The sequence below is a fragment of the Artemia franciscana genome, chromosome 10 (assembly GCF_032884065.1).
Source record: "Artemia franciscana chromosome 10, ASM3288406v1, whole genome shotgun sequence".
NCBI lineage: Eukaryota > Metazoa > Arthropoda > Branchiopoda > Anostraca > Artemiidae > Artemia > Artemia franciscana.
In genome coordinates this window covers 15,436,521-15,457,074 of record NC_088872.1, presented here as the reverse complement: position 1 = coordinate 15,457,074, position 20,554 = coordinate 15,436,521, and the positions used below count along the sequence as shown (strand labels likewise).

The 20,554-nt window shown below is 35.7% G+C and overlaps 1 protein-coding gene and 1 long non-coding RNA gene across 2 annotated transcripts in view; one reads left to right on the top strand and one right to left on the bottom strand.

Annotated features, from left to right (window-relative positions):
• LOC136031832 (uncharacterized) overlaps positions 1-20,554 on the bottom strand; it is a 275,292-nt gene that overhangs the window by 126,961 nt on the left and 127,777 nt on the right. The gene's annotated exons all lie outside the window — the stretch shown is intronic.
• The window catches only part of LOC136031830 (gamma-soluble NSF attachment protein-like), a 77,342-nt gene that overhangs the window by 17,838 nt on the left and 38,950 nt on the right, over positions 1-20,554 (top strand). The window contains exons 3-5 of the mRNA XM_065711658.1: positions 11,888-11,972; positions 14,285-14,302; positions 16,064-16,271. Of these exons, the coding sequence (XP_065567730.1) occupies positions 11,888-11,972; positions 14,285-14,302; positions 16,064-16,271 (311 nt within the window). The remainder of the gene's footprint in view (positions 1-11,887; positions 11,973-14,284; positions 14,303-16,063; positions 16,272-20,554) is intronic.

Genomic DNA, 20,554 nt, shown 5'->3' with positions numbered 1-20,554 from the left:
TCACGGGTGGAAGGGGGAGTAAAAGAACTTGTCTTGAAATCTACTGAAGAGGTGATCATATAATTAATATTGGAGATTTTTTATCCTAAGAAGGTAGTTTATTTTGTTTAACTATATTTTGTTTGAAAAGCAAATGCACTAAATGAGCTCCCTAAGTTGTGATAAGTTGCTTATATATTGGTAAGTCTACTTCTCCACAAAATGCATCTGGCCTCCTCAAGACTTACCTGAAAAATTGCAAGTATTATCAGCATACCCTAAAGTTGAGAAAATGACACATGTTCCTGAAAAGTTAGTTACTAATTTTCTATAGCATCCTAATGCATGTTTTTGTGACGAATAGGAGTCACATCAATATGTATAATATAAAAAAATAAGGACAAAATGCTCCCGTGTTATTTATAGCGTACAGGATGTCGAATCGATGTTTTAGTTGCTGTTTTTCAAATGTAAGGTTACAAAGTGTAAGTAAAGAGCAACACCGCTCAATAGTAACCAAAATAATAAAAACAGCGTTTTTGATAACAATAGATACATCAAAAGGACTGAATCTTTGTGTTGATTTAAAATATTTAAAGTTCTTTAAGTTTAACGTTACCCATCAAAAGTTACAAGGCTGAGAAAATTTGCCCAATTTTTGAAAAAGAGGGAAACGCCCCCAAAGCGTCACATGATTTTAATGAATGTCGCACTAACATCAGGTTCAGAATATCAGAGAAATCTACTGTAGAAGTTCCAAGCTCCTGTAGACAAAAATGTGGCATTTTGCATTTTTTGCCAGAAGAAAGATCATGGATGAATATTTATTTATTTGTTTGTTTTTTCAGGGGTGATACTGAAATAAAAATCTCATCTTACCAGCCACGGGTCCAAGAATTTGATTTGGATGGGACCCATACTATCAAAATGACATAAAAGGGTACATAAGGAAAATATGAGATAGCCTAAGATTAGACACTTGTTGCTATTTTGGAAAGCAGCTGACTTAGGGGAATGACACTTTCAGAACTGAATCCAGATCCAAAAATATTGGAGCCAATTAAAAATTTGGTTTATAAACTTTATTATTGTTTATGAAATTTTGTGTAGTTATTGATGGGCTCCTCGATCGACATTGCAAAGACATCAAAATAAAATGTTATATGTATAATTGAACATTTTTCAAGCTGTTGATTTGGTTTTTCTATAGTGGAAAATTTAAATTTACACTTCTCTGTTGCTGGAATAAACAACCCAGAAAGCCTTTTTCTCTGATTCACACCAAAAATTCCCCTTTCGCAGAAATCTTGTCTCATTCGCATTTATTTATATTCATTAATGTGCTCAAACTTAATGTAGTCAAAGCAAACCAGTACATTCGGACTAGTGACTATCCTGGGAATGTTGCAGAAAACTACTCATTTCATATAAAAATTGGACATAAATTTACAAGAAAAGGAAAGAAGGAGAAAATCCAGTTGAGGAAGAAGGAGAATTATTTTATGTGACTAAGAATGTTTTCACCATTTTCTTTCGCTGCTAGGGTACGGTATTTGGCCGGACTACTGTGAGTCAGCAATAATTCACGACTAGTTACTTAGACCTCTTATATTACTTTCAAAGCATTTGTATAAAATATAGACAAAACTTTGTCTAAAAATTTGATGAAGTCAATTACTACTACTACTGCTACTACTAATAACTCACTGCAGCACCAAGCCGCCTGAGGCCAACACAGCTACGAACGCTCCTCCTCCAACCTAATTTATTTAAAGCCTCCCTCTTTACACCCTCCCAGGAAGTTCCCATTTCCTTTAAATCTTTATTTATGACATCCTCCCAACCCAGACAAGGACGACCTGCTTTCCGTGTAGCCCCAGACGGTTGGCCAAAAAGGACAATCTTCGGTAATCTGTCATCCTTCATCCGTAGAAGTGGCCTAGCCATCTCAACCTTTCTTTCATTATAGCCCCAGAAAGCGGGATTGAACCTCACTTTTCGTACAACCTACTGTTTGAAATACGGTCAGTCAGCCGGTTACCCAGAACAATCTGTAGGCAATTTCTCTGGAAAACATCTAGTAAATTTTCATCTGCTTTTCGGAGTGCCCATGCTTCAGAGCCATATTTGACCACTGTCATCACTGTAGCTTCCAATATTCTAATCTTGGTTTGTAGACTTATCTTTCTATTCTTCTAAACTTTTTTTAACTGTGAAAAAACACCCTGAGCCTTAGCTATTCTACTTTTAACATCTTCACTGCTCCCATCATCTTTACTAATAATACTACCAAGGTAACTGAAGCTCCCAACCTGATCAATCTTTTCGTTACCTAATGTCACCTGTTCATTTTCACTTATCCTTAGCCTTAGTGACTTAGTCTTCTTAACATTAATTTTTAAGCCTATTTTAGCACCCCGAACTCATAAAATCTCTAAAAATTCATTCATTTTGCTCACACTTTCATCTAATATGCTTAAATCATCAGCATAATCTAAGTCCAGGCGCATTCTTCCTCCCCATTTGATTCCATGGTCTCCAATTGCCTTTCCTGTGCTCCTTAAGACGAAGTCCATCAAAATGATCCATATAAAGGGGGATAGAACACAGCCCTGCTTAACTCCTGATTTAATACGAAACCAGTTGCTAACCTCATTTTCTACCTTAACGGCAGCAGTATTATTCTTGTACATAGCGCAAATCTCTTTAATGTAATTTTCAGGTATACCATATAACAAGAACTTTATTAACGCTGTTCTATCAACAGAATCGAAAGCTTGCTCATAATCGATAAAACTGAGGACCAAAGGTGTTTGACAACGAAGGGGCTTCTCAATTATTAACTTGAGAGTGAAAACATGGTCGACACATCCTCTACCTTTTCTAAAACCGCATTGTTCTTCCCTTAAAACTTTGTCTACAGCATGTCTCAGTCTAAAAAGTATCATATTACTCAGTAATTTGCTACCTACAGAGACCAGACTAATGCCTCGATAATTATGACACTCACTCTTGTCACCTTTCTTATACAGTGGTTTAATTAAGGTTTTCTTAAAATCATTGGGTACTTCCCCTTTTTCAAAAATCATATTCATAATCTTCAGTAGCTTATTCCTAACCTCAGAGCCACCATATTTAAGAAACTCATTAATCATACTATCAGCACCTGGGGCCTTATTATTTTTTAATCCTTTTAGTACTGTCGCTAATTCTTCCTCACTAAACAAATCTTCCTTCACATCCAAGGTATCACAAACTTTTCCATTTTCATCTATATCTTTTCCTGCAACTGTATCTCGGTTTAGCACATTCTCAAAATGTTCCACCCATCTTTCTTTAACTTTTTCCTTATCACTAATTGTGGCCCCATTTCTATCTTTAACTGGGACTAGTCCGGATTGGCTACTCCCTTTCAATTTATTAACATTCCAGTATAATATTTTACTATTATGCCGTCTAGCAGCATCTTCCAGATCCTCAGCAATTTTATCCATCGCCTCCACTTCACATCCCCTTAGTTCATATTTTAATGCTTTCTCCACTTTCTTTACATTCCTTTTGTTTTCATACGACCTATCACTCAGATAATTCTTATACAAACCCCTTCTACTCTCTATTAAACCTACAGCTTTTTCACTAATATTCCCAGTTGCAGTCTTAGCACTCTTCCCTAGGACACCATCAGCAACTTCACAAATTGTTTTTCTGAAATTATTCCATCCATCTTCCACAATGTCAAATTTTAAACTCTCAAGTTTAGTACTCAACTGTTCCTGGAATTTTTTTCTCAAATATTCATCCTGAAGTCTACCAACATCATAACTTTCCGGGAGGGAGTTACCCTTCCGAAATTTCAGCTTTAAATTAACCTTAGACACTACTAGATGGTGATCTTTACTTTTAACATCAATAACGGCACTCCTATACACCCTAGTATCTTGTATTGATCCTGCTAGTCTTCTGTTTACAATAACATAATCAATAAGGTTTGCTGTCTTACCATCACGTGAATACCATGTCAACTTATGGGCCATTTTGTGACCAAACACCGTATTGGTTATAACTAGGTTGTTATACCTACAAAATTGCACAAGCCTATAGCCATTACTGTTTTCTTTTCCTACACCAAATTTACCTAGGCTAGGATACCATCTATCCCTATTTATACCAACCTGGGCTTTAAAATATCCTAGCAAAAGCACCATATTTCTACCTGGTACCCTGTCTATTTGCTCCTGTAACTGTAAGTGAAATTCATCTGAGTCACTAGTATCTCCATCAGTTAGTTCAATGGGGGCATATACTACTATAACTGATACGCTAAACTTTTTAGTCATAAAATGAGCAATTAGTATTCTATTATTAATACCTTCCCAGCCTAAACAAGACTTAGCAGCTTCCTTATTCATCATGAGCCCTGCTCCCTGGCTATGTACCTCATCCTTCCTGCCTGAGTAAATAAATTCTATATTACCTAATTTCAAGCTTTCTCCCCCTGGGATGTGAGTTTCTGAAACTCCTAATAAATCCAGTTCAAACCGTCTGAAATCGTCAGTCAAAATGTCGATGCGATATTCATTTTTTAACGTCGTAACATTCCAAGTTCCAATTTTCATGTTCTTTAAATCTTTGAAATTATTTTGGCCTCAAGAAAAGCAGTGATCCCGGATACCAGTGCAGGATGGGGACCAACATATCTTCTCAAGTCTACACCGAAGCGCTTAAGCCGGCTTAGAACCGGACAGCAAGAAGTCCCTGAGACCTCCAGTAAGTTGGAGGCTTTGTGCAATCCTGGGCCCATCTTGGTCACAATATGGTTTTCAGCACATAGCGATGCTCTTCTATCAACAAGAGTCGAAATCCTGCACAGACAGTCCTAAGCCTATTACCTATAATGTAGTTAAAGATCCAAGCAATCAAAGTAAGCACCAGCAAATTTCAAGCAGAGCATTATCTTTTTAGCTAAAAAAGAATGAAAATCATTAGCCAGTGATTTAGAGATTTATTTAAGTAGGGAGTCCTCTTAACTTTATATAAAATATATTTGAAAAACTAAAAGGTAATATGTTTATTGATCATAGAATAATCGATAATTATTTTTAAATGGAGTAAGAGTGGTCGGGACAGTAAAAGGGATTGCGCGCGTGGAATTTTTTTGACTTGCACCCTTTTTTAACAATTTGCACCTTTTTGGCCTTGATTTGCACTCTTTTTTGACGTCGACAGTTGGCAGCCCTGCCTTACAGACCTTGGTGAAAGGACTGTTAGTTATGAAATTTACCCATACGTATAGCATTTATTATTGGAAAGTATCCAGACATATTTTTTTCAAGGAAGGCCTGGAGAATTGTTGCTTGCTGGGATTAACTACAGTGTAAATTTTCTGGGGGTGAACTTTCTAGAAAAGATTTTAGAGCGGGATTTGCCAGAATTCTTTCACGAAGTTGTTTTCATTGTCTTAAACTGTCTTTACCGACTAAGTTTAACTTTTGGAGATATTCCGGAGGAAATTTTCAGCAGCATCGGGATTGTCTGGAGGGCTTTTCCATGGGGGGGAGGAGATTTTTCCCAGGAAAAATTCTATATAGGAGAATTTTTCAAGGGCGAAATTCTCCATGGGGGAATTTTCCGCAGGAGAAATTCTCTATGGGGGTATTTTCTGTGGGAGCGATAATCCCCTGGTGGTGAGGGATTCCTGGAAAAATTGTCAACGGAGGGGGGATTTCCGACATGATTTGAAAAAAGATCAGTAATTAAAGTATTTTTCAAATAAAAGTATGCTAAGAAGAACTTTTTAGGCGGAATCGTCTAAAATAAGTATCCCTGGGGGGTTTTCAGAGACGATGGAATTGTCCAGGGGAATTCTTCAGGAAGGGGGTGTTATTTTACGTGAGAGGAACTTTAATTTCTGTGAGGGAAGGGAATTTTCCATGGAGGGAAGCTGGATTCTTCAGCATTACTTGAAAAACGATCAGAAATCAAATATGAAAAGAAGAATTTTTTTTCAACTGAGAGTGAGAAGTAACATTGAAACTTAAAACGAGCAGATAATTCCGTATGAGGGGATCGCCCCTTCCTCAATACCTCGCCCTTTGTTCTAAAGTTTAACTTTTATCCCAATTCATTGAGAACAGCTCCTAAAACACATGGGTCCTCTGATTGGAATAAGAAGCTCTTTTACGCGTTCTAAAACTCTTTAGTGCGAAGAGCGAGGTATTGAGGCAACCCCCCTCCAATACGGAATAGTGTCTATTTGTTTTAACTTTAATTCTTGCTCCTTACTTTCAGTTGAGAAACTTTTTTTGTTGTTGTTGCTGTTATTAAATATTTATAGGGGCAGATTTTAGGCATTGTGGCAGCAGTAGTTAAATCGTTAATCTCGTATTGTCGTGCAGAGCATCAATCCACTATGTTACAAGATTGACAATGATGACAAGAAAATTACATGATGACAAGTTGTCAACTTGTCATTGACATGATGACAAGATTGAAAAAAGCAAAATGAATAAGAGACCCAAAAATAAGTGTAGTAACGATGTTAAGCACTTTTTTTTTGCTAAAGACAGATAAGACAGTGAAAACACCCTAGCCTTAAAGGAGCATTCGCAACAAGCCTAGTACATAATATATTAAAAACAGATAGTAAATATGATAAGTTCCTTATTTACTTTAAGTTGAGCCCAAATAACAGGTACCACTTTCAAATCAGTGTCAATTTACTTTTTTCTTTTGTCTCTAAACAGTTTCCTTTAAACATTTTCCTTTGCTTTTGTCATTATAAATCACGATTAACTTGAATCTCAAGATTATTTACTGTTTTTAAATCAGTCTAAATTGGCAATGTTTTCAAAACAGCTTCTCTGGAAATACGTTTTATTTTTGGTTACTATGGGCCTAAGTTGACTGTTTAATAGATTGCAGTTATTGTTTTACCTTTAAAATCTGTACAATAAAACCTATTTTACAACCCCCCGGTGTTGAAAGACGCCCTAGTGCTATTCAATGTTAGAAGACAACAATTAAGAGGGAAATTAAAAAGGATTTTTTTGCGCTTGTCCTTTCCCACCAAAAGTAATATTGCTTGTGTCTGTTCCAAAAGTTAAAAAAAATGATTTTCTGTGACAATAGGAATTTTCAGTCAAGTCATCATAGGGAACGATCTGTGGTCCCTCTGTTCTGTATATAGAATTAAACTGTATTATTCCAGGGCATAATTGTGTTGCGAGAGCAACACTTTGGTTTTGTCCCGTTTTTTTTGTTTGTTTTTTTTCCTATGCCGCCGATCTCAGCTTATTCCTGGAAACTGGTAAGGGTCTAACCTGTGCGGTTTTTACGGAAAGTGTGGACCTCAGGCCGGATTGATGAATATGACATTACATTTTGGAAAGCTCCGTAGAACTCTTGCCTGGGGCCAAAAAGGATGGTTTTTGCTTGTCCTCGAGCCAGAGCCTATGGTGTGCGAAGTGAAGTGGAGTTATATAGCCTATGTCAGAGAGGAGTGTCTGAAGTTGTGCAGCCAAGCTTTCGTTTCATCAAACCATGTTTCTGCTTTCGAGTGGAAAGCTCCGTTCTAGCAGGCAAGCAGGCAGGCACCAGTTTCAAATTGAAGATGGACTAAAATCTATAAGTGTTAAATATATGCGGTAGTTCCCCGGCCCCACAGCCAATATATCTTCTTTGAGTGATAAATAGAAAAATTTACAGAAACAAAAAGTGCGATTTTCCCACGGGTCCGAAAGTGCTGCCATCTATTGTTTCTAGCCATTTCTGTTCGTGATTTCAGCTGACTTTACCATTCTTTTTTTTCTACTTGGGATTGCAATAGAGAAATGGTATCAGATATACCTCTTAAACTTTAAAAGTTCTCTCATTGCTAAAGAAATTAGAGCTTATCCTTTGCTCCTTTCTAAGTGGTGGTGTTAGAAAGTTGGCCTCCGGCAAAAAAGTCAACTTTTGAACTAAGACAGATAGAATTTTTTTTTTCAATGACAATCGATAGACCTTGATGAGCTGATCAAAGTATATGTCATCCATTTTTTGTTGCAAAAATTCCTTCATGACATACACCAGTTTGAAAGTTTCAAGGGGTTGACAACTTCAGTGGTAAGGTACACACTTGAACCAAAAATAGGCCGATACCAATTGTGAGATATGTAGGGGACTTCCAAGCAACAGTCGATTATTAGCTTATAATCATCTTTGGCAATGAGGGGTTTGCAACTTTTGCTGATTGGTGTACCTATTATCTGTTTCTGGTGTAATTGATGGTAAGAACAACTTGGTTCCCGATTGTAAGACATGTAGGGGAGTTGTAAGTAATAATCGGCTGTTAGGCTACAATGACTTCAGCGACAAAGGGTTTGGAACTTTTGCTAGTTGGTGTACCCATTATTTGTTTCCGGTGAACTTGGATGTATATCCCGGGAGAGGGACTTGTAAGTAAGAATCGGTTGCTAGAGGAGGCTCACGAGGTGCTACAAATTTGTGCAAATTGGTACACATCTATGGAATCAGGGACCCATAAATTTCCTGTAATGACTCGCCATCCAATAATAAGCGATCCTGGATGGCGAGTCATTACAGGAAATTTATGGGTCCCTGATGGTATTTTGATCCTGAAAAGTTACAGATAGCTTTATAATACCAACTAGATTACATAAGATAATGTTCCAAGTTTCCATCCGTCACGATGTCTACGATTGAAAAGGATAAAGTTCAACCGGCTGCAAAGTGACATTTAGGGGCCTAGTAAGTAATAATCGGCTGTTAGGTTACAATCATTTTCAGAGATGAGGAGTTTGCAACTTTTGCTTGTTGGTGTACCCATTATTTGTTTCCGGTTGAACTTGATGTCTATCTCGAGAGAGGGACTTGTAAGTAAAAATCGGTTCACTTTAGGCTAGAAATTTGTCCAAATTGGTGCACATTGTATTCGATCCCTGTAAATCTGTCGGTAAGAAAGTTCATATCGATGGTCTATCAATCACTGTAACCTAGAATTAAGATGTTACGCAACGGGTACAAACGATAATACAAAACAATGAGGTAGTTTCGTAATAATTAATAGAATGTCATCTATGGTATTTTGATCCTGAAAAGCTCCGGATAGTTTTATAATTAATACCAACTAGATTATACAAGATATTGTTCCTAGTTTTCATCCGTTACGATGTCTACGATTGAAAAAGATAATGTTCAACTGGCTGCAAAGTCAATTTAGTCCTTTCTTTCAATATTCTTTTGTTGTTGTTTTTTCAACGCTGGGGTGTGATCATGTGATTACTGATTGCGTTCTTCTTTGAACATACTGTTTTAAAAGCTTCGATAGGCTGACAACTTCAGCATTTAACCGATAGCGAAGAAACAAAACCAAAGTGTTGCTCTCGCAACACTTTAATCGGCAAAGCCGGGCAAAGGTTGCCGCAACACTTCACGTTGCCCAGGCAACGTAGGTCTAGTTAGTTTTGTACTACAGCTGTTATGATGCTCTCCTTTGATGTATAGGCTAGAAAAAAACTTAGCCTTGTGGTGCCCAAAATCTTAGTTAAAAAATCCTGGATTATAGACTTATTATATTTAGAAAAATATTTTTTGTATAAAAATCTTTGTCTTGTGGAGTCTTCGAATTTTGACTATAGAGAGAAGTCAAAATATAGAAATTAAAATAATTTTCTGTAGTATTCTCACTGTTTCTTTATTTTATTTGATGCTGGAGACAGACTTTGATAGTTGCTCTAAATTATTAGTCGTCTCTTTTTTTTCCTTAATCTGTAGTACATCTACCAAATATATTGAATTCTAGTGGTGTTGTGGCTGAAAAGTACTTTCTATAGAAAAATAGCTTAGACTTATAGGACCCGAATTTCAATTGGAGATAAAAGAAGCCAATGGCCATTTTCTCTAAAGCAAAACTAATCAAGTTTTAGATAAGATTTGGTTGCCATTTATATCTTTTATTTAGTGCTTAAGACAGACTGTGATGTTGACTAATCTGTTGTGCCGAAGTTCAGTGATGAATATAGGCAATTCAGTTGGTCTGAATTACCTACCATATCTTTTTCTTCTGTCTTTAGTGGCCTTAACTGTTTACAGAAATGGAACTAAAAAAATATTGATTTAAGTGGATTTATCTATGGCTATTACCTAAGGCCATGGCATCCTTATTATCCTATTATAGCCTTCTTTAATTTATCCGTGGCTTCTTCTTATTATCTAAAATGTTACTTCAACTGGAAAGAGTTAATCTTGTTAACCTAAATTAAGTCTAAAATACCATTTACTCTGCTCCAGGTTATCAACCCCTGACTATATAGGATTGTCCCTTTCTTTTATAGTTCACATATTTTTGGTTCGTGCGATGTGTTTTTAGTCTTTTTTTCGTTTCTAAAGAGGGTTTCTATTTGTAATAAAGTGCCTAAGTCTCAAGGTAGCCTTACATATCTTATTGACTGCTTCGAATTTAAATTCACTGAATCAAAGGACCAAACACTGGCTGCTGATTGCTCCCTTGTCTTCAAATAATGGTGTTGTGAAACAGAAGAAATTTCTGAACATTTTGTCTGAACACAATGATATACTGAAAATCGAAATGGATCAATCGATTCAGTGTGCTCCATTAAGGATATATTTTCAAATATTAAAAAAAAATCCACAACATCTGATAGGGCCTTTTAAACTGCTGTCGTTGTGTATATATTTTATTTGTGAAGCTGGTTTTAGTTCAAGACTGAATATATTCCATTCTTCATTGTTAGGAAATTGCAAGTCTACTTGCAGAGCCATCTAGCGAATTACTCAACTAGCCCCCTTGTCCTCCAATGGACGCTGAGTGTAGCAAAAATAAATGTTGTTTTATTAGTTTATTTATATCTTGTTTCGTGCATGAAGAGTATCTGGAATCTAGCTTTTCCAGTTTAGTCATTAGATTGAATAATTTTGCTCAATCTTTGCTTAAAGGAATCAACAGGTCACTTGCTCTCTCCACTTTGGCTTCGATTAGCCAAAAAGCAATCGGATTCCTATTTCACGGATCTGTCGAGCAAAAAAAGAAAGAAAGATAACCTACCCCCCCCCCCCCCAACTGTTACCATAATCACTGTTATATATAAGGTAGGAGTTGATCATCCTTGGTGCTAAAGCTTGCCCTACTAACCCCTTTCTGGTCTAAAAACTAAATAGATTTAAATGGCTTTTACATAAACCTTGTTATGGCAGACTTATGTACCCATTTTTCTGGTATTGACAACTGGAAAATAGGGCTTTTGAGTTTTATCACTTTTAAAACATATCTTGCTTAGTTTATGAAATGAATTATTGATTTTCTGTCTCTCTAGTCTGTAGCAAACATAATAGTATGTTTTTAAGGATTGGATCTTTGTAGTATGAGAAAAAAATGTATAAGAATTATTAGTATCACGCATAGTATAGCGTCACTAAAAAAAGTTACTAAAAAAGTAAAAAAATTCAAAAAGAAAGATGAGTAACTGACGTAGTTGATGTGCAATTATTTGTTCAAAGCTGAAATTAATCTACAAGTTCTATTCAATCTGTAATTTTTTCAAAAATTATATTACATCAAAATCTAGTCTGCACAAGTGATGCTTCGATAGCTGGAGAAAATATTGTTGGGGGAAGTAGGCCAGTTGGCTTTAAGGTAGTACGTCTAATGGTGACAGAATCCAATATTCTTTATCCTTCCCTTTATTTTAAAGTATCTGAAAAGACAAGTATGCAATGGTTTGGAGTAGACTAAAATAGGAACAAAATCGCCAAATACTAGATGGTGTTGGTGATTTTTCTTTGTAACATTAGGACCAATTTCTACTCTTGTAAGTCTTCCATATTCTTTGATGTTTAGACTGAACCATGCTTAGTGAAGATTAGTACTGACGTATGTTTCTTTTTTCAGCGACTTGTTTCCGGAACGCCAAAGCCTATTCTCAGTGTCAAGAAGCTTTGCAGAAAGCGTCCCAGTGTCACAAGCAGACCGGAGCGTATCCTTTTGTCGCAATGAGGTGGAGTAGTAAAAAAAAGAAGTAAATCTGGACAGTTTCCATTGAAAATACTGCACTGTCCTCTGTGAATGTGAGAAATAAAATTGGAAAACTAATGAAAAAATTATTAATGTAGGAACTAGTTTATTTAAAAGGCACTGCCAATCTAGATAGACTTTTTCAATTTACTATGAAAGCAGAAAAAAATTAATTTGGAACAATTTCTGTTGAAAACAATGCACTGTTCTCTTTTAATGTACAGATTAAACGTATATAGAAAAAATTATTGGAGTACAAACTATGTAGTTTAAAAAGTATTAATGTAGATATTTTGTTTAACTTTTAAATTATATGAAAAAATTATTCAAAAGTGCTCCTATTAAAAGTAATTTGACGCCATCTACTAATGTATCATGCTTCAAGCACCCGTCTTAGATAAAATAAAGGGATTCATTAACATTTAACTCGGTCCTGTACTCAGTTGGGTGCTAAACATTTTTAAACGGTTCTGTACGTAAAATGATAGAAAAGCACAATGTGGTTTTTGTGTGCACATCTTTTATCTGATATTCTAGGTAAGAATTGGTTGTTGAAGTTTCAACCATGTGCAATTTTTTAATCTATCTTGAAGGGAATACGTCCAAAGTCCAAGAAATATTTTTGAAAGATGGCCCCCAGGAGAAAGAACCAGCATTTCTGTTTCATCCCAGAAATGAATCTACACGTTATGTAGAAATAAGTACTCTATCAAAAATTACGAGGCTTTCTATTTAAGTTATCAAATAAACAGTGTATATCCAATTATGTTATTGCAATATATCCAATTGTTTATATTCAATTATGTTATAGCAACATTTTAATTTATTTATCTCTACATGGGGGACAGGTGCTATACTTTTTTTTATCTTTTTTTTGTGGGGGGTATCGTTGTTTCCTAGAAAAACTCTGTGTGTGAATATGGTTTATTTGCTAAAATAGCACAAATAATGTTAAGATTATGCAGAAAAGCTTCACCTAAAATAATTCTGGAAATACACATCAAACCAATATTCAGAATCATTCTAACGTAACTTTTCGAATTGAATTTAAAATAATAATTAAAGGATTCTAAATGTTGAAAAATATCAACCAATCATTATCAAAGAATCATACTAAAATTAGGTATAAAAGAGTTTTTGTAGAAATCTCACTACAAACTTACTCAACCATACTATAATTATTGATAATCTTACTATAGTTATGATAAAGTACTCTTCCTTTGCTGTTTATCTTTTTGTTTTTGTTTATTTATAATACTCCTTACTTTGTGTTTTTTTATACTTTTACGGGTAATAAAGTTCATTCATTCTTCCCTGGGAAAATTTGGAAGGCATCAAACACCTTGGATGGATGCGCCTTTGAATGCTAAATCATAATTTCTGGTGGTTGAGGGTGGATGTCTTGGCTTTGTTCATGCTTTCGGGTCACCGCGTTAAAGCGATGTCACGTCGGTTTTAATGTTTAGAATAAGTGCTTAGCGCGTCTTTTAATTCTTGTAAATAAAAAACGTGGTCTAATCTCGCTTTTTAGGGCTATATTGAGAGAAAGGATGAGATGGCTAGGACAAGTTCTGCAAATGCAGGATGACAGCTTGCCAAAGACTGTCCTTGTCGTCAACCGTATATGGCCAAGTGAAGAGCGGGTCGTCTTTAAATGGGATGGGAGGATATCGTAAGGAAAGATTAAAGGGAAATGGGAACTTCTTGGGAGGGTGTAAAGTGGGACCCTTCAAAAAGATTGGAATGGAGGAGGAGCGTGTTCAACTGTGTTGGCCCCAGGCGACTTGGTGCTGCTGTTGGTTGTAAGTAGTAGTAGTTTATTACTCTGTTCATTTTTCACTTAGCTATTTCTCAAGAGGGGATCCAGAATTTTTGTGGAATGAAAGCCGCAATGTAGTAAGTGACGATTTAGAAGCCATGATTTCTTCACAATGTTTCTAGCCAAAAGCTTTTGGCCTAAAAATGCACATTTGCCGTGTTTTCAACTCTTTGACTACTAGCTCAGTAAATACTGTAGACTGTGTGTCTTTATTTCGAAATGTTTCAGATGATTACTGCAGATCCAGTAAACACTCTCGAGCCTTGTCGTTACTAATACTTCAATTTGATAAAAATCTACAAACCATTTTTCCTCTTGGGAGGCTTATTTTTCTTATTTGTTCGAAGTCTTGTCTGTCCCTTTCTCTCTCTCTCTCTCTGTTTTCTCTTTTGTCCTCTCTTTTAAAGTTTTTTTTTCATTTTATGGTTATATTACCTTAACAATAAATTACTTAGATTATTTTCTGCCGCAAAGTAAGTTTATATGTTTTTAGTTCTTATATTTTATCGTATTTTTAGCTTTTCTGTAGCTGTGCCATTTTAAAATGAAGTTCTCTGTATAATTATAAGTGTTATTCTCAGCTCGTTCTCTTGGACAATTAAAATCTGTCTAAATTAAAGTAAAGGCTTTTTTCCTAGAAAAGTTATTTGAACAGTTCATTTTTTTACCAAGGGGAGCTAAATACTTTTAGAGTAGAGCATTCAGGAAATACATATATAATTTTTGCCACCCGGATCTATCTTGCATATGGTTTGAAATATAGAAGATACCAAAAGCCCTCGTCTCTCCTCTTGCTTTAATATAGGGTTCGTTCCGTTTATCTTTATTTAAACTAAGGATACCTAAAGATTATTAAAATGAATCATTCAGGAAATACATATTCAATTTGTTACATGTAGATCGATCGTGTATAGGTTAAGCCTGGAATTTCTATTTTCAATGGGTAAGACGTTTTGTCTCCCCAAACTTCCTGAGAGTCCAAGAGGTTTCGATTTCAAACCTTGGATATTCTTTGATAGCAGAAATCCACGTATAAACTGAAAAAATGCTCTGTTCGCGGTATCTTAAATACATGTTAAAAAATGTAAGTTGAAAAAAATGCATTAAAAGTAAGGTTTAAAAAATGTTGCTTATATTTCTAACTTAATATTACATACTGTTTGTTATTAAACATGTATTTTTACCTTTTTTCTTTAATAATTCCAGGTTTTTTCAATGTTCCAGTTTTCAGATTTCTTCTAGTTTTTTTCAAAATCTGAGAAATTTCAGATTTTTTCAAGTGTTTTCAAAGTTTGTGACTATATCCAACAAATGCCATTGCTTTCCTGTTTTATTCCTTTCACTAGTTTTTTCCCTTAACTCTTAACAAATTAGCAAAATTACTAACTCTAAGCATAGCTTTTAGCCTTTAGTTGTACCTTCTGTATCTGATACATCATGATCAATATTTTGTCATGATCCAGTAGTACTGCTTTATGGCTTTATTACATGAGGGATCAAATCGATTATTTTCTTTTTTTATCAAGGACCAAGTTGACCACGATAAAAATAAAACTAATGGAAATTTTCTTCGACTACCAAATTATTTAGGCTGTCGATATGGATTATGGGGATTTAAATTTCCATTGACAGCCTAATTTAAAGGGCAAATGAAAAGTATTGTGGTTATTTCATGCTAAGCCATGGAACTTTCCACGCCAGCCTACTTTAATTCTTTATGTTGTGTTATGCGATGTTGCGGAGCGAATTCTGCCCATAACCGAGACAGCGCCAAGCAGACTCGAGCTCTACTTATAATTTTACGTTACCTAATAGAAAAGTCAATATAGCAGCAGCAAACTGAAATTTCTGGATGGAAAATCAATATATGTTGAAAATGAATTGATAATTTTTCCCTATAAAGCTGTTCACGCTTGAAGCTTTATTTGTATTCAGTATTTTTATTTTTGAATTGTCCGCTTATGATGATTGTGATGATTTTAGACGATGATTACCGCGGTTCTATGGATTTTCACGTTTGCCAAGTGAGAAAGGACTCGTGTAAGTTTGAAAGGTTATGCTTGACGTAGCTTAAGTCGACAATTTAGCATAGAAAATTATATACGTAGTGTGAAAGGTTCTTTATCATTGTTCTAAAATGGCGTTTGACCTTCTGTGTGGATTTCATCCTATTCCAATTGTTCCAGTTTACATGTTTAACGTAATAACATAATTTAACAGTAATATTTTCATAGATGCATTGACCAAGTAATTGCAATAGCAAAGGATTTGAATCAATTTGACGTCATTCCTGATCTGGCTCACAAAGCATGCAATCTTTATCTAGAATATGGGGCTCCGGATACTGCTGCCATCTCCCTCGATAAAGCTGCCAAAGCAATCGCTAACGATCTGCCGGAAGAGGCGATGAAGTTGTACATACGAGCTGCAGATGTTGTTGATGTAAGTACAAGTTGGGTTAGCCTACAACTCAAAGGGTAGAAGATGCAGATTCTTAATTCAAAAAGTTATGTGCTTTTGAAATTCGGGAACTCGAAATAATCAGCCGTGGATGATTCCTAAAAAAAACAGGGATCGCAATTGTTAAATTTTAAATGCGTCTCAGATAAGATTTCTTAAGTCCTTAATTTGTTTAATAAGAGATGTTGTTAACGCTGGCACAAGTTAGTTTGCGCGGAAAAATAAGTCAATTTTGACACTGAGCGGATTCCGCTACATATTGTGGAGAAACGATTGCTTATATTACCTCGTATTTGTGTGGTTATCTACCAGATCTGTGCACTGAAAAACCCAATGCCTGCGGTTAAAATACCTGCAAATTATAAAGAAAAGAGATAAGCCAGTCATTAGGGAAAATCAGTGAGCGAGTCCAAGATTTTTATTTTGGCCGCATTATTTTGAATTTTTTTTACCGCTACTCTCTTTTGAAGATGGCTGCAAAGGTAATTCTAGCTGTCAAGTTTAATCCAATCAATTATGACAAGCATAATCCTGGCCATAAAAAGGTCCCATTTAGTTTTAAAGGCCTGAGAAGACATTTCAAGAGTGACAAATTTAACAGTGAGGATTGTGGTGTACGCAGTTAAAGCTACTGAACTATTTTACGGCAGATAATAAACCGAAGCTCACAGTTGTAGGGGCAGATAGTCTTGATAGGAAAGAACGACCAACGTTTTCCAGATTTGAATTCTTTGACTTTCTTGAATTATTTATGTAAACTTATTCTACAGTTTTACCGCTATGAGGATACAATGCGGAATCCACTCTATATTACGATTCCCCGGCTCAACAGTCTGTGTGAATATAAGTATAATACTGGTTTCCCCAAAATAATCCATAAGGATTAAATTTTTCGGTTCCTAGAAATTCTTGTTCCGTTTTATTGCATTCAGTTTTGCGTTTCAACGTGACTACCCATCGCCGTTTAGTAAATTTGAACTTTTTTTTGAATGCTTCAAGATTGAACTTAGAGTGATAGTGAGCTAGATGAACGTCACTCTCACGAAGGAATTTAAATCACGACCTAGATATGTATCTAAGCTCCTAGCTCCATTCATATCTCATAAAAGCACCGACTTCTGCTGAACAGACAAAACTGGGTGCTAAAAGTTATTAAAAAAAAATAAAGTTATATTATATTAAATAAAAAATAAGTTATATAAATGGCTGCAATATATCTAACTAGAATGGTAATCAAATGATACCCAATCTGTGACCTAAACAGTGTTTCCTACGCTTCGGAATAAATTGTACCATAAAAGATTTTGGGGGCGAAATTGTAGCATTCTACGTCAGTTTCTGTTTAACCGACAAAAATACCAGAATTAACTGAAAAACAAGTTTTCTTACGTTCACATCTTCACCCTCTTTGAGAAACCGATTTTAAGCGACTTTGCTCGTGTAATGATTTTGTGCTCGACGAAACATCCCCTTTCTTTTGCTATATCCCTAAGAGCCGACTGGAGGGAAAGTTCGAAAAAGTAAAACCAAACCTGTCGAATGTAATCAAAATGTACCAGAAATTTTTGGTTGTACCATAAATGTACAAATGTACTGTATTGTAGAAAGATCTCTACGGTGTACGAGAAACGGTTAAATTGTAATGCTGACTTGTTGACAATGCTGAACCCAAACATACTTTTCCCTGTTATGGTCCAAGCTCCTCAAGGATGTCTTTTCTGGGGGTATGGAAGAATGGACGCCAGAAGTTGTGCTCTATTATAAATAAACACTTCTGTGGTACATACGCTAGAGCTAGAATTCTACTCGTTTAAGGGAACAGTAATTCGGAAGGAGAGGTTGATAATTTAAAAAAAAATCAACGAACTGTTTGGAGAATATAAGAAATTGCGAGGGGCGAGTGGTAAAGAAACCAAGATTCTGAGAAAAGTGCACGGTAAAAAGCCCCAACCCCTAGAGCTTTCTAAGTGGGGAAAAACCGTTCTTCTCTTTTTCACTTCAAGTATTAACTGATTATGTGACTCAGTGGCATCGATTGGATCAAGGGGAGCTGTTCCACCCCATATTTTGAAACATTCCCATGTTTAGTGGTATTTTCAATTTAAATTGACTTTTAGATATTATCATTAAAATTATTGAAAAAATTGCCCCCCACCCCTCCTTCAGATATTGAAAAGTAAATTTTGCCCCCTTCAACCTGAATTTTCGTGAATTGAAGCCACTGATTTGACTGCTATAACTTGTGTGCTGAACATGTAAATTTTCGATTCCCCACAGCTTTTTTAAGTTCGTTTTGCAGAATTGGGCCTTTTTTTAAGATTTTGATGATGACTTCAATTATTTTGAAAAGTTCCCTGTTGTAACTTTTCAATGTTTAATTCAAAAATGTGATCACTTTTTGTAATAATTCGTTTAAAATTGTTTCATTTTAATGTTTGCTGTTTCGGAAGGGAAATAACTTCAAGTGTCATTGTGCAAGTGCAATAATGTACATAATAAATGAAATAATAAAAATTTCACTAAATAATGAGTGAAATAAACACCTGGTAAGATTTTTGAGTTCAACTCTAAAACTTACATTATGGGCCTTGATAATTTTATAAACAGTTAAAATTCCTCTTTTTTATGGTTCTAGGTGTCCCCCTGAAAACTACCCCCGTAATAAATACGTCCCCGCTGAAAGGAAATTATTCCCAAACACTTTCTACCCACTGAAAATTTCCGTATGTTCCCAATAACAAATTCTACCTATAAGCAAGGGACAAATTACAAAACTTAAAAAGGCACTTAAACTTTTACAATGGGGTTTTCTAATTGTTTTTTAGTTATGGAGAGAGGGAGATACCTCAAAGGGTGCATTTTAATGCCAAAACATCCCAACTCTCATTGAGCTATCAGATAAATTCAGAATTTGTTCTAAGGGAGAGACGAGGGGAGGGTGGATGCAGAAATTGATGTATAAATCGTAATATCCTGGACGTAACTGGGATTTTTGGTGGGGAGGGTATGGGAGTATTTTTTAGGGGTGGGGACAAAGAAGATTTAAAAACGCTAACAAATGTGAAATTGATATCTCCTCCTTTATGATTTCTGAGAATATTTCTGGTCTACGCTGTTATTATGAAAATAAAGAGTAACGTTAAACCTCAAAATAAGCAGAATTCATTCCGAATTTGATTCGAGAAAACCTGAGGGTTTTCTCGTGGAGGGAGGGGGTATTTTCCGGATGGTAAACGCCGGCCACCCTGTTTTATATCCCAAACCTGTGAAAGTTGTTTAAAAAAAATATAACGCAAAAAGTGCTTGGGAGGAAATAATTCTGATTCATTTTTCAAATTCAGCGTAAGAGTTGTATTAGAAACAGGATGAAACTTTCTTTGGACCAAAACCTGTATTTAATAGTGAAGTGGAAATTGTATTTTCACCCATCTAATATGGCAGGGAAATATATCATAGACAGCGTTATTGTATCTTTTTCTTCTTTAAGATATTAATTCACTGTTGTAACCGGATGTGGTTGCAACTCCCACACTCCCCTGGATTGTGAAGAACGAGTGAAAATGAAAGCGTGCGTCTTTGATTAAACAAGGGTTATAAACAAACCTTCCCCATAGTTGGGCCAGTCTCTAAACGAAATGCTGGTTAGACCACTGAAATTATTTGATTGATGCTTATGTGAAAGTCATAGACTCGCAGATTCAGAAGATTAAAAGACTTTTTTTGGGAGATTTTGATACGTTTTCATGTCTAGATATCGGGTTTTCCGCTCTACCGTGTTTTTTTTAGAAGAGTTTCCTGGGCTGGGGAATCTTCGTGTGCATTAGCTGTTTTAGGTACGTTTATACTGCGGTCTCAGTCAATTGTAAGGTGTCCTTACCTTAAACCCGCCTGTGCCTCTTGAGGGAACCAGGGCATCAAGGAGCTGACAATCTTCTCGTGGGTTTGGTGCTGCCAGTATATCCTGCCACGTAGGTTGGATTGACGTATTCTGGTTAAGAAAATCTGTCTGGTATGTCTGTCGCAGGGTGTTTCTGCGACTGGGGCATGATCGCGTTGGCTACCAGTGGAGTGCTGCATTCAGTAGCCGGAGCTTGTCCATACGTAGTACATATGGACAGTCTCCTTAAAGGAGCTTGAATACTTATATTATTAGAGCTGCAGATCAATCCATTCCCCGGGGCAACATTATTATATTATTATTAGATTTATAGACTGATGTAAAATCAAACAGTTCGTAGAAACGAACTGTAAGTAAGGAGTAATTT